Source organism: Camelus dromedarius, chromosome 17 (assembly GCF_036321535.1).
Source record: "Camelus dromedarius isolate mCamDro1 chromosome 17, mCamDro1.pat, whole genome shotgun sequence".
NCBI classification, from domain to species: domain Eukaryota; kingdom Metazoa; phylum Chordata; class Mammalia; order Artiodactyla; family Camelidae; genus Camelus; species Camelus dromedarius.
In genome coordinates, this window is record NC_087452.1 from 1,877,177 (window position 1) to 1,891,645 (window position 14,469).

The 14,469-nt window shown below is 47.3% G+C and overlaps 1 protein-coding gene and 1 long non-coding RNA gene across 4 annotated transcripts in view; one reads left to right on the plus strand and one right to left on the minus strand.

The window, feature by feature from the left end:
• Positions 1-14,469, plus strand: part of LOC135323322 (uncharacterized) — a 42,242-nt gene that overhangs the window by 10,910 nt on the left and 16,863 nt on the right. The window lies entirely within an intron of this gene.
• The window catches only part of EFCC1 (EF-hand and coiled-coil domain containing 1), a 37,447-nt gene continuing 23,069 nt past the window's right edge, over positions 92-14,469 (minus strand). Inside the window, exons 5-8 of one of the 3 annotated variants that reach the window (XM_064496171.1) lie at positions 13,600-13,711; positions 12,280-12,420; positions 10,674-10,743; positions 92-9,918 (exon numbers count right to left, since the gene is read on the minus strand). In XM_064496171.1, coding sequence (XP_064352241.1) covers positions 9,782-9,918; positions 10,674-10,743; positions 12,280-12,420; positions 13,600-13,711 — 460 coding nt within the window. In that variant the 3' untranslated portion in view covers positions 92-9,781. Of the gene's footprint in view, positions 9,919-10,673; positions 10,744-12,279; positions 12,421-13,547; positions 13,766-14,469 lie in introns of those variants that run through there. The other 2 variants (XM_064496170.1, XM_064496172.1) reach the window with 2 other exon arrangements.

Sequence of the window (14,469 nt, forward strand, 5' to 3'; positions counted from 1 at the left end):
GTCTTTAACCCATTTGAGTTTATTTTTGTAGGCGGTGTGAGAAGATGGTCTAATTCTTTAACATGTAGCTGTCCAGTTTTCCTAGCACCACTTATTTAAAAATTTTTTTTATTGAAGTACAGTCAGCTTACAATGTTGTGTCAAATTCTGGTGCACAGCGTAACGATTCAGTCATACATATACATACATACATTCGTTTTCATAGTCTTTTTCATTATAGGCGACTACAAGATATTGAGTATAGTTCCCCGTGCTGTGCAGTAGAAACTTGTTCTTCTTGTTCTTGTTTTTTGAGGATTCTCCTTGTATTTTCAGTGTAAGAGAGATTCTGCCAAAGTTCAGTGAGTGTTCTGTGGGAGCTGTTCCACCTGTAGATGTAGTTTTTGTTGTATTCGTGGGAGAGGGTGAGCACTGCGTCCTTCTGCTCTGCCGTCTTGGCAGTGCCCCGGCACCTCTCTTATTTTATTTATTTATTTATTTATTTATTTATTTATTTATTTATTTATTTATTTATTTATTTTTCAATTTTTCAGTTTTATTAGGTAGAATTGTTATAGTTTGCACATGCACAATATAGTGCATGTAAATACATATACACAATATACTGCACATTGTTTTTGCACATACGCGCACTGATCATTGTTTCCAAGAACAGTTTAGAGCTTTAGCTTTTTAAACTTACATAGTTACCAAAGGGATAAAGCCAACCACAAAATAAGAATCAACAGAATGCTGTAATCTAATCATATAGGACAGTCAAATGTGCTTACACATATTCAAGAGGTCAGTCATCTAAGTCATAAATAGTAAGTAGTTCATTTGTGTCCTTTTTTTTTTAGATTGTGCATATAAATGAGATCATATGGTATTTTTCTCTTTTTGGCTGACTTCAGTTAGAATGACAATGTCCAGGTCCATCCATGTTGTGGCAGATGGCATTATTTTATTCCTTTTTATGGCTGAGCAGTATTCCATTGTATTAATAACCACAGCTTCTCTATCCAGTCATCTGTCGATGGGCATTTAGGCTGTTTCCGTGTCTTGACTATTGTAAATAGTGCTGCTGTGAACATTGGGGTGCAGGTGTCATTTTGAATTTTATTTTTCTATGGGTACTTGCCCAGGAGTGGGATTGCTGGATCACAAGGGAAGTCTATTTTTAATTTTTCAAGGAACCTCCATACTGTCCTCCGTAGTGGCTGCACCAATTTACATTCCCACCAGCAGTGTAGGAGGGTCCCCTTTTCTCCACGCATTTATCGTTTGTGGACTTTTTAATGCTGGCCATTCTGACTGGTGTGAGGTGATACCTCATTGTAGTTTTGATCTGCATTTCTCTGACAATTAGCAATATTGAGCATTTTTTCATGTGCCTGTTAGCCATTTGTATGTCTTCATTGGAGAATTGCTTGTTTAGGTCTTCTGCCTCATTTTGGATTGGGTTGCTTGTTTTTTGATACTAAGGTGTATGAGCTGTTTGTATATTTTGGAAATCAATCCCTTGTCGGTTGCATCATTTGCAAATATTTTCTCCCATTCTGTAGGCTGTCTTTTCTTTTGTTGATGGTATCCTTAGTTGTGCAAAAGCTTTTAAGTTTAATTAGATCCCATTTGTTTGCTTTTGCTTTTATTTTTATTACTCCAGGAGCTGGCTCAAAAAATACGTTGCTGTGATTTAAGTTAAAGAGTGTTCTGCCTGTGTTTTCCTTTAAGAGTTTTGTAGTATCTGGTCTTACACTAACTCTTTAATCCATTTTGGGTTTATTTTTGTACGTGGTGTTAGAGAGTGTTCTAATTTCAGTCTTTTACAGGTAGCTGTCCAGTTTCCCAGCACCACTTATTGAAGAGACCATCTTTTCTCCAATGTGTATACTTGCCTCCTTTGTCGTAGATTAATTGACCATATCTGTGTGGGTTTATTTCTGGACTTTCTATCCTGTTCCGTTGATCTTTGTGTCTGTTTTTGTGCCAGCACCATGCTGTTTTGCTTTGTAGCTTTGTAGTAGAGTCTGCAGTCAGGGAGCATGATTCCCCCAGCTCCATCCTTCTTTTTCAAGATTGTTTTGACTATTCGGGGTCTTCCGTGTTTCCACAAACTTTAACACGTTTTGTTCCAGTTCTGTGAAGAATGTCATTGGTCATTTGACAGGGAATTGCATTGAATCTGTAGATTGCCTTGGGCAGGATGGCCATTTTAACAATATTAATTCTTCCACTTCAAGAACATGGTGTATCTTTCCATTTGCTCACGCTGTCTTCAGTTCTTCTCCATCAGCGACGTACGGTTTCGGAGTGCAGGCCTTCGCCTCCTTGGGCAGGTCTGTTCCTAGGTATTTTATTCTTTCGGCTGTGGTGGTGAATAGTATCATTTCCTTGATTTCCCTTTCAGCTGTTTTGTTGTAAGTGGATAGAAATGCAGCTATTTGTGTGTCTTAATTTTGTGTCCTGCGGCTTTATTGATGAGCTTCTGCAGGGTCTTCAGGCTTTCTGTGCATAGCGTCATGTCATCTGCAAACGGGGACAGTTCACGTCTTCTTTTCCAGTTTGGATTCCTTTAATTTCTTTGTCTTCTTTGACTGCTGTGGTCAGAACTTCCAAAACTGTGTTGGAAAAAAGTGGCGAGAGTGGGCATCCTCGTCGGGTTCCTGATCTTAGAGGAAATGCTTTCAGCTTTTCCCATTAAGTGTGATGTTAGCTGTGAGTTTGTCACATGTGGCCTTTGTTATGCTGAGGTATGTTCCCTCTGTGCCCACTTTCTGGAGAGTTTTTATTGTAAATGGATGTTGAATTTTTTCAAGAGTTTTTTCTGCATCTGTTGAGATGATCATATGGTTTTCATTCTTCAGTTTGTTAGTGTGGTGCGTCACATTGACTGATTTGCAGATACTGAAAAATCCCTGTGTCCCTGGGGTGAATCCCCCTTGATCATGCTGCATGGTCCTTGTAGTGCATTGTTGCGGCTGATTGGCTAGAATTTTGTTGAGGATTTTTGCATCTGCATTCGTAAGTGAAACTGGCATGTAATTTTCTTTTTCTGTGATATCTTTGTCTGGTTTTGGGATCAGGGTGATGGTGGCCTCATAGAATGAGTTTGAAAGTGTTCCTTCCTCTGCAATTTTTTGGGATAGTTTCAGAAAGATAGACCTTAACTCGTCTCTAAATGTTTGCTAGAATTCACCTGTGAAGCCGCCTGGTCCTGGACTTTCGTTTGTCGGGAGGTTTTTAATTACTGATTCAGTTTCATCACTGATAATTGGTCTGTTCGTATTTTCTGTTTCTTCCTGGTTCTGTTTTGGGAGATGGTAAATTTCTAGGATTTTGTCATTTCTTCTGGGTTGTCCATCTTATTGGCCATTTGCTTCTATAGCTGTTCATAGTAATCTCTCACGGTCCTTTGTGTTTCTGTGATGTTGGCTGTCACTTCTCTTTTCATTCCTAATTTTATTGATTTGGATCCCCCTCTTTTTTTTTTATTAGGCTGAAAGTTTATCGATTTTGCTTATATTTTCAAAGAACCAGCTCTTAACTTTCACTGATCTTTTCTATTTAGCCTCTATTTCATGGATTTCTGCTCTGATCTTTGACTTCCTTCTATTTTTAGGTTTTGCGTGTTCCGTCTTTTCTAGGGCCTTTAGGTGTAAGGTTAGGTTGTTTGCGATTTCTCTGACGTCCTGAGGGAGGTTTGTAGCGCTGTCGGCATCCCCTTTAGACTGCTTCTGCTGTGTCCCATCGGTTTTGGGTCGCTGTGTTTCATTTTTGTCTCCAGATATTTTTTAATTTCTTCTTTGATTTTTTTTTTTTGATGATCCATTGGTTTAACAGCATGTTGTTTAGCCTCCACATGTTTGTGTTTTTTATTTTTTTGTTTCTTTCCTTTGTTTGACTTTTGAAGTACAGTCAGGTTACAGTGTTGCGTCAACTTCTGGCGCAGGGCGCAGTGCTTCAGTCGCGCGTGGGCTTGCGTGCGCTCGTTTCCACTTCCTTTTTCATTACAGTTTACTACAAGATCCTGAGTGTAGTTCCCTGCGCTCTACAGTAGGACCGTGTTTATCTATTTTACATACAGTGGTGTGTATCTGCGAATCTCGAACTCCCAGTTTATCCCTTCCCACCCCCTTTCCCCTCGGGAACCGTAAGTTTGTTTTCTGTGAGTCTGTCTCTGTTTTGTAGATAAGCTTATGTGTGTCATTTTTTAAAGTTTCCACATATGAGTAACATACAGTATTTCTCTTTCTGGCTGACTTCACTTAGAATGACAGTCTCCAGGTCCATCCATGTTGCTGCAAATGGCATTATTTTATTCTTTAGTTTATCACTGAGTAGTATTCCACTGTATAAATATACCACAGCTTCTTTATCCAGTCATCTGTCAGTGGACATTTAGGCTGTTTCCATGTCCTGGCTGTTCTATACAGTGCTGCTGTGAACATTGGGCTACATGTATCTTTTTGAATTAAGGTTCCCTCTGGATATGTGCCCAGGAGTGGGATTGCTGGATCCTACGGCAAGTCTATTTTTAGTTTTTTGAGGAATCTACACACTGTTTTCCGTAATGGCTGCACCAAACTGCATTCCCACCAGCAGTGTGGGAGGGTTCCCGTTTTGCCACGCCCGCTCCAGCTTTAATCGTTCATGGACTTTTGAATGGTGGTCATTCTGATTGATGTGAGGTGATACCTTATTACAGTTTTGATTTATGTTTCTCTGATAATTAGTGATATTGAGCATTTTTTCATGTGCCTCTTGGCCACTTGTATGTCTACTTGAAGAATTGCTTGTTTAGGTCTTCTGACCATTTTTGGATTGGGTTGTTTGGTTTTTTCGTTACTAAGTTGTATGAGCGTTTATATATTCTGGATATTAAGCCCTTGTCAGGTGCGTCATTTACAAATGTTTTCTTGCATTTTGTAGGTTGTCTTTTTGTTCTGTTTATGGTTTCCTTTGCTGTGCAAGAGCTTGTAAGTTTAATTAGGTCCCATTTGTTTATTTTTCCTTTTACTTCTATTGCCTGGGTACACTGTCCTAGGAGATCATTGCTGAGATTTATGTCACAGAATGTTTTGCCTGTGTTTTCTTTAAGAGGTTTATAGTTTTTTGTCTTATATTTAAGTCTTTAAGCCATTTTGAGTTTATTTTTGTGTATGGAGTGAGGGAGTGTTCTAGCTTCATTGATTTACATGCAGCTGTCCAGTTTTCCCAACGCCACTTGCTAAAGAGACTGTATTTTCTCCATCATATATTCTTGCCTCTTTTGTTGAAGATTAATTAACTATAGGTCGGTGGGTTTATTTCTTGGCTCTCTTTTCTGTTCCATTGATCTGTATGTCTCTTTTTATGCCAGTACCGTGCTGTTTTGATTCCTGTAGCTCTGTAGTGCTGTCTGAAGTCTGGGAGGGCAGTGCCTCCAGCTTCATTCTTTTTCTTCAGTATTGCTTTGGCAATTCTTGGTCTTTTGTGATTCCATATAAATTTTAGGATTATTTGTTCTAGTTCTGTGAAAAATGTCCTGGATAATTTGATAGGGATTGGATTAAGTCTATAGATTGCTTTGGGTAGTAATTTTAACAATATTAATTCTCCCAATCCAAGAGCATGGGATATCTTTCCATTTCTTTAAATAATTAATTTCCTTAGTCAGTGTTTTGTAGTTCTCCTTATATAAATCTTTCACTTCCTTGGCCAGATTTATCCCTAAGTTGTTTTTTTTTTGGATGCAATTTTAAAAGGGATTTTTTTGAACTTTTCTGGTGTTTCATTGTTAGTATAAAGATTAACACAACTGATTTCTGAACGTTAATCTTGTATCCTGCTACGTTGCCAGATTCTTTTATCTGCTCTAGTAGTTTTTGTGTGGAGCCTTTAGGGTTTTTTATATGTAATATCATGCCATCCACATACAGTGACAGTTTTACCTAATTTCCTTTTCTTGTCCCCTTGGCTAGGACTTCCAATCCTACGTTGAATAGAAGTGGTGAGAGTGGGCATCCTTGTCTTGTTCCAGATTTTATCAGGATGGCTTTCAACTTTTCATCATTGAGTACGATGCTGGCTGTGGGTCTGTCATAAATGGCTTTTATCATGTTGAGATCTGTTCCCTCTGTACTCTCTTTGGCGAGAGTTTTTATCATGAATGGCTGTTTGATTTTGTCCAGTGCTTTTTCTCCATCTATTGAGCTGACCATGTGGTTTTTGTCCTCTAGTTGATGTGGTGTATCACATTGATTGATTTGTGTATGTTGAACCATCCTTGTGTTCCTGGGATGAATCCAGTTTGATCATAGTGTATGATCTTTTTAAGTGTGTTGTTGGATTCTGTTCGCTAATGTTTTGTTGAGATTTTTTGTGTCTATATTCAATTTTTTTTTCTTGTTGTTAATTCTAGTCTCATAGTGTTGTGGTTGGAAAAGATGCTTGATATGATGTAAGTTTTCTTAAATTTACTGAGGCTTGTTTTGTGGACTAGCATGTCATATATCCTGGAAAATGTTCCATGTGCACTTGAAAAGAATGTGTATTTTGCTTTTGGATGGAATGTTCTACATGTATATCCACTTAGTCTAATATGTCATTTAAGGCTAGTGTTTCACTGTTGATTTTTCTGTCTGGGTGATCTGTCCATTGATGTAAGAGGGTGTTAAAGCCCCCAGTATTATTGTGTCAATTTCTCTTTTTATGTCAGTATTTGCTTTATGTATTTAGGTGCTTATATATTTATTATAATTGTTAAATCTTCTTGGATTGATTCCCTGGATGTGTAACGTCCCTCTTTGTCTCTTGTAATCTTTGCTTCAAAGTCTGTTTGTCTGGTATAAACATTGCTGCCCCAGCTTTCTTCTGATTTCCATTTGCGTGGAGTACTTTTTCCATCCTGTCACTTTCAGTCTGTTTGTGTCTTGAGATCTGAAGTGGGTCTCTTGTAGACAGTGTTTATCTGTGGGCCTTGCTTTTGTATCCGTTCAGCCACTCTGTCTTCTGATTGGACCGTTTCGTCCATTTACATTTGAAGTAACTTTGACAAGTATGCATTTATTGCCATTTTAAAATTGTTTTGGGGTTTTTGTGGTTTTGTCCCTCCTCTCTTGTTCTCTTCTCTTGTGATTTGATGACTATCTTTAGTGTTATGTTTGGATTCCCTTCCCTTTGTTCCAGGTTCTCAAAAGTATTATTTTAATTGATATAAATACTGGATTTCTTTTGTGTGTGTGTGTGTGTGTGTTTGTGTGTGTGTGTGTGTGTGTGTGTGTGTGTATAAAATAGAGTTTTGGTTTGTGGTCACCGTGAGGTTTATGTATAGCAATCTATCTATCTGTCTGAGTATTTTAAATTGCTGATCTCTTAATTTCAAACGCATTTTTAAGCCCCTGCAGTTTTACTCCCCTCCCCTCACGATTACTCTGTTTGACGTCGTGCTTTACATCTTTTTGTGTGTCCTGAGCCACCTGTTGTGGACATGGGTGATTTTCACTCCTTTGTCTTTAGCCGTCCTGCTGGCTTTGGACGTGGCTGGCTTACCGGCTTCCCTGTGTGTTTGCCTTTACCGCTGAGCTCTTCCTTCCATAATTTTCATGTTTCTAGTTGCCTTTTCTTTTTTGCTTGAAGAAGTCCCTTTAACGTTTCTTGTAAAGCCGTTTTGGTGGCGCTGACCTCTTGGCTTCTGCTTGTCTATAAAGCTTTCAGTCTCTCCATCAGGTCTGAGCAAGAAGAGCCTTACTGGGTAGGGTGTTCTTGGTTCTAGGTTCTTCCCTCCCATCACTTTAAATATATCATGCCACTCCTCTGGCCTGCAGAGTCTCTGCTGAAAAGCCAGCTGACAGCCTTATGGGCGTTCCCTCATGTGTTACTTGTTGCTTTTCTGCTTCTGTTTTTAGTATTCTTGCTTTGTCTATAATTTTTGCCATTTTAATGACTGTGTCTTGGTGTGGTCCTCTTTGGGCGATCCTGTCTAGGGCTCTGGGATGAGAATGGAGGAGATGTGGGCCAGAGTGCTTCCCTCCCTCTCTGCTCCTCCCTGCGGGCTGAAGGCAGGCGCGGCGCGGGTGCGGTGACTTCCGCCACGTGAAGGACGACAGCACCCTAGGCATGGCAGAGCGGCAAGGTGGAGGGACCCTGGGTCCGGGGGGACCACACGGAGCAGAGCTGCTCTGCTCACTGGGGCCACTCACCTCGGGTCCGTTAGAGGAGAGAAGTAACGTTCTGTTCTGTTTGACCCAGAGAATCTGGGGACCTCTTCTGTCAGGGCGGCTTAGCCTGTACCATAACTAACCCAGCCCCCAAGCCCCCGGTAAGCCCTGGGCCTCCTAGGCAGAGACAGCTGGCGGTGGTAGGAAGTGTGTGAGGTGTGGGCTCGAAAGACAGGCCTCCCTCCAGGCGTGGATGCTAATTTGTTGTGTGACGCTGGGGAGCTCACCCGGCCTCTTCAGGCCCCTCCAAGCCCTAGTCCTCCTCGTAATTTGCCTCCAGGGATATGAGGGGCGACCGTGAACCTTCGGTTGTCAGGCAGCGGTCAGAGCTTTTTATTAGGAAGCTCCTGAGGATGGAACCCTCTGCCTGTCTGCAGACGCCAGGGGGCCAGAGCAGGGGCCGCTGCAGGAACGTCTCTTCTGGCCTCTTCTACTTTTTAAATTAACGTGCAGTGAGGTTGACTTTTTGGAAAGGAACCTCAGTTCCAAGAATCCTAACACAGTGTAGACTCACGTGGCCAGACACGAGGCGAGGCGGTGTCTGTGGGCCGTCCCCGCGGCCTCTGCCCAGGAGCGCCCGCTGGTCCCGGGCTCCCCCAGTCCTCCCTCCCTGGCGGCCGCCTTCTGTGTCCCCACGGCTCCGGCTTGAGCCCCCGGGAGACCCCTTGTCCCCACCCCCTGCAGCTGCCTCATCCACCCTCCCCGAGGCAGGTCAGAGCCCCCCATGGCCCCCACTGCGCGGGGTCCAGTCCAGGTCTCGCCTGTCACCAAGGCCCCGGGGCCTGCCCCCGCTCCCCGCCGGCGCCGGCCCTCACCCTGCCGCGGCGGTGCGTTGTGCCCCTGGGCCCACAGAGCCCTCTGGGCGGGACTCCTGCAGGCTCCGCTGCCCTGGTTAGCGCTGCTTGCACCCCTCCGCTCTGCCCGCCAGCGTGTCCTCCTCTCCTGGGAGGGCGTGAGGAGGTGAGTCCCGGTGCCTCCTGTTGCTCAGGACAGAGGGGCTCTGGGTCCTGCATTGCTGGGGGTCCTTTATGGGACCACACCCCTGTTCTTGGGGTTACCTCACTTTAAATGCCCTTCCCTCTTCTTGGCCCGTCTGCATCCTACCGCTCTTCTAGAGCTGGTTCAAGGCCAGCCTCCACCAGGAAGCCTGCAGTGGTCACTCACTCCTCCCTTGGAGTTCCCCTGCTCTGCCTGGTCTCCAGCATTCTAGGGCTTGGATAGGTTCCCCAGTGGGCTGGTGGGGTGCAGAGTCCCTGCAACAGGCACACCGCGGGGAGGAAGGGCACAGTGCTGGGAAGGGAGCCCAGGGAAGGGATTCTGGGCAGAACCAGGCAGAAAAGTGGGCACCTCTGATCCAGGGGCAGAGGAGGCAGCAGCAGGTACAGGCTGATCCAGCAGCTGCAGGGCAACGTGGACCCTGGCAGCAGGAATGCAGGGGCTCTCAGGGAATCCAGGAGGAGCCCGAGGAGAAGGGATGGCTGCTCGTCTCTGAGCTTGGGCCTGTCTTAGAAGGCGCAGTGCCTCCAGGGTTCTGAGGATGTGATGATGATCAGGCTGATCTTGGAGGCTGGTCTGATGATGGCCAGGCCGGGCCAGTGACCTCAGCAGGAGATGAGGAGGGAGTTGGTGAGTGCAGGAGCTACAGAGGCTGGTGCCGAGGGCTCTCTGCGCAGGAGCTCACAGCCAGCCAGAGCCTGGTGCAGGGCATCCAGGATGGCCGAGGGCGCAGACATCTCCTCTGGAGAGAGAGTGGGCGGGAGGGTGGGTCAGTCTGCTCACTCTGGCCCTCAGAGCCACTCCCCTCCTCCCCGGTCCCTCCCCAGCCCTGTCCAGCCATCTCCCCCTCCCCCCCTCCTCCTCTCCCATTGAGGACCCCAGGGAAGGGGGCTTCTAGGACCATCAGAGCACTGGACATACGGAGCCCTGCCCAGTGGTGCCTGGTGAGGCCGGCGAGCAAAGGCTCATCACGTCGGCCGCCCCTTAGCCTGTGAGACCCTTTTGGGCAAGAGCGGCCTTACTCCCTTGCTTTCATGGGCGTGAGCTGGCACTGATGAAATTCTGCTGCCCTGAACTTTGTCTGAACAACGGGGCCACGTGGCTTTGTGTTCCCTGAGGTCCGAGGCCTCGAGGGCGGCCGGCTGTTGGTCTGTCTGTGCCTCAGTTTCCCCATCTGTGGAATGCGTGTGATAACAGCACCACTTCTGTGGTAAGCCCAGGGACTGTGGGCAAGTCTGAACTGCCAGCAGGGAAACACCTGGCTCCCTTGGGGTCCGGCCACACTGGCTTCCGTTGGGCCCCTTCCCTGGGGTGTCTGCCCCCTGCTCTCGTCACATAGCACCTTCAACTTTCCGAAGCCTGTGCCTGACGGTACCCTTTGCAGGTGGGCAGGGCAGGGGACAGGCGGTGTTTTGCAGACTTAAGACAGAGTTGCTTGGTCAGGATGCCCTCCAGCTGCTGCCCAGGCTCTGGGAGATGGAGGGGCAGATCTCCTACCGTGTGCAGGGTCCCCGCAGGTGTCCAGCGTGCTCAGCAGGATCTTCCCCAGGGCTCTTTTCGATATGTTCTTAAAGAGAAATGGAGACAGGGCTGGACCAGGCCGTGGCTGCTGTGTCCTTGGTCGGCAGGGAGGCTGGGTAGCCCCTACAGGCTTCTCTGTGGCTCCTTGGGAGCAGATGGCTTCCCCGCTGTCCACGGTCCCTTCCTGGCCCCCACCCCTAGGCTGGCTCCACTGCTCTAGGTGGGTGATGGAGCTGTGGGCAGGACCCATTTCATCAAGGATTACGTACTTGTGGGTTAACTGTCTGTGTGCCCAAGTAGGCACTTGGGAAGTGACCGTGAATACAGAGCTTTTTTACAGGTTGGCTCCTTTAACCCCTGCAACAGCTTATTTATTCTCATCTTCACCAGTGAAAAAAGCAATGCTGAGAAAGAATGGGAAATCTGCCCAGAGCCCCCCAGCTGGGGGTGGGGGAAGCCCCAGTATTTGCCCCCAGGCTGCCCGGTGGGGCTGTGTTTCCTGCCCGCCCTGCCCGCAGGGCGCGGCTGCCACTTGGCGCTCCCCCAGGCTGCGTCACACTGCTGGGCCTCCGTAGCCCTGTGTCCTGGGCAGCCTCATGTGTAGGCAAGAGCCCACTTCAATCCCTGAAGACCTGGGTTCAAATCGGGCCTCCACCCCCAGTGCTGGGCAGTCCTGGCTGAGTTTATGTCTAAGATGTGTTTTAATGTTTTGCTGGTGCTGTTTAGGACTACAGTTGACTTCTATGTTCTGAACTTTTTTGTTCTGAACTTTTTAAAATAAGGCTCCTTGCCAAGGAATCACAACACTGTGCCTCTAGAGTCTCTTGGGGATTCTGTGTGGATAAATTTGATACACAATTACTGGTTGATTTGTCTGTTCCTTTCTAGTCCATACACTTTTCTTCTTCTTGCCTTACTGCTTAGGCTAGAATGTCCAGGTGGCACGAGCAGTGATGACAGGCATGCTGGTCTTGGTTCTGGTTTTTAAAAGGAGTCCTTCGAACATTTCGTCAGTAAGTGTGAGGTCTGTGAGAGGTGGCTGGCTGGGACTTCTGATCTGATTAAGGAAGATCCCCATTGTTCTTAATTTGCTGAGAGGTTTTATAATTTAAAAGGTGACTGTTACTGACTTTTCACTTATTGAGATGAATACATGTTTTTTCTCCTTTAATCTGCAATGTGGTGTATTATGTTAATGGATATTTGATCTTAAATGATCTTTAAGTTCCTGGGATAAATCCAGCTTGGCCACATTGGATTGCTTTAAATGCTGCCCGATTTGGTTTGCTAATATCTTATTTAATATTTTTGCATCTATATTTAAATGTGACATTAGCTTATTGTTTTCCTTTCTTGTATTTATCGTGCTCTGGTTTTGAGGTCATAGTTAGATTAGCTTCATAAAATGAATTAGATTAGCTTCTTCTTGATTGGCTCCCCTGCGCCTCCATTTCTGTATCTGAAAAGTGGAGCTGTAACACCTGCCCACATAGGGGAAGCTCAGAGCCAGTGCCCAACACAGGCCAGGCTCCTTCCTGAGTGCCCCCACCCCTCCCGGTGGTGCCAGCTCCTGCGAGCCTACCAGGTGGCGGAGCCTCTGCAGGAGCTGCAGCACGTCCTCCAGCTTCTCCTCCAGCAGGGACAGCCGCACCCTCTCCGTCTCCACCATCTGCAGCTCCAGCCTCAGCTGCTCGTTCTCCTCCACCTGCCGCTGTAGCTCTGCCTGGGGGACCGATGGGGCTTAGTGCCTGCCCTCTGGCCCGTGCTCAGAGCACCACCCCCAGGCAGGACCCACGGCCTGCCTTTACCCTCTCACAGGGGTCATCTCATCAGTCCCCCAAGCCTGCCAGGGGGCCGGGCAGATAGAACCCCGTCTTCCCAGGGATGGCACCAAGGCCCGGAGAAGCTGAATGCCTGGCCTGAGGCTGCACAGAGTGAGGCTGCTGTAAGGATACACATGTTCCCTCTTCTAGTGGGAGGCCTCCCATCTCTTCTCTAACCATCTGCTTTCTTTGCTTTTTTTTTTTTTTTTTTTTTTTTTTTTGGTTGCAAGCAACAGAAACCGATCTGGCTAGTTAAAACGGAAAAGGGCATTTGCTGGTGGTCTACTCCAGGGTTCACAGAAGGGACTGGCAGCTGGAGAACCTCAGGGATGGGGCAGCAGTTGGGGGTGAGGCAGGAGAAACATCTTGAGCCCCTTGTCCAGGGGCCACAGCTGAGAACACTCCAGCCATTCCCCCTTCCCTCAAGATGGAGAGCCCCAGGAGAGGGGGCCAGCTGGCCCAGCCTGAGTCACGGACCCACCCCTGGCCAGGGGACACTGACTCTGAGATCCCACCAAAATACCAGGGGGTAGATGCTGGGAGGTCACAAAATCTTGCATGGCCACCTGCCTTCTAGAGCAGGCTTGAGAGGGGTGAGGCAGCCCTCATTCTTGGCCCCAATGGAGGGAGAGGCAGCTGAAGGGGTGGTGTCCTTAGGCACTTGGGTCCACTCTGGGCCTCGGGCAGGAGAGAGAAGGTGCCGTGCCTAGAGCTGTCTCTGGCCCTGCATTCCCTTCCCCAGCCACATGGAGCAAGCACCTCGAGAAATACAAGCAGGTGGAGATAATCTAATCTGAGTCCCTGGATCCAGCCGTGCCTGAAGCTCATCTTAGCTGTTCTTCTGAAACTGTCCTCCCAGCTCCGTGTTCTAATAAGTTCCCATCTTGCACTCGAGCTAATCTGAGGTGGATCTTTTAACTTGCAACCAAAATATTCTTCATCAAATCTAAATCCTCTCCTCTCTGAGTCTTGGTTTACCCATCTGTGAAAAGGGCACAGGGCTTGGCTGAGATCCTTTTCTTTCCACCTGTGAGAGATGCTAGCATTGGTCCAGTCTTGGCCTCTGGGGCTCAGCTGACCTCCTTCCCAGGTGTCCCCAGGGTCTTCCGACTGCAGCCCTGGGTGTCCAGCTGCTCCACCAGCATGGCAACGCGGGCCTCCAGCTCCCCCAGGGTGCGGGCGTGGTCGGCACTGCCAAAGTGGTGGAAGTAAGTCATGAGCTTCTTGGCCATCTGGTCATCACACCTACAGCGGAGGAGAGCACCAACACTGGGGAGCTGCTTTCCCGAGTCTGTCTCCCCCGAGAGCCAAGTGAGGCCGCGACGCTACCTGCTCACGCCTTCCGCGGCTCTCCGCCCCATCAGAGCAAAAGCCAGAGGCTTCCCTGACCTCACTCCCACCCGTCTCTCCTCATTCTACTCTGGCCACAGCAGCTTCCTTGCTGCCCCTCCAGCGTGCCTCAGGGCCTTTGCACTTGCTGTTCCCTCTGCCTGGAATGCTCTTCCTCATTCGCTTCAGGTCTCTGCTTAAACAGCACCTTCTCAGAGGCCTTCCCAACATGTCCCGCACCTGCCCCTCTCTCTTCCTCACATTTGTCACCACTCACTAGAACAGAGGCCCCAGGGCAGAGGGCCTCTGTCTTGTTCATCACTGTTTTCCAGGTGGCTAGGCACATAGTAGGTGTTTGATACATGCTTGTTGGTGTCAAGGGTTGGTGGTAACAGTGGTCCCGGGAAATTAACAGAACTTTAAAATGAGAAGTCAGTGTCACCCCCAGTGGTGCACCTGCTGTGACTGGGCACCCACGGGGCGTTTTACATCCTCGGTGGCAAATCCTCACAAATCCTCTGCCAGACATGTGTTACTGTTCCATGTTAGAGGTAGGAAGACTGAGGCTCAGAAGTCGGGAGACGTGACTGAGGTGCACCAGGTGTCGGATCAGGAAAGGG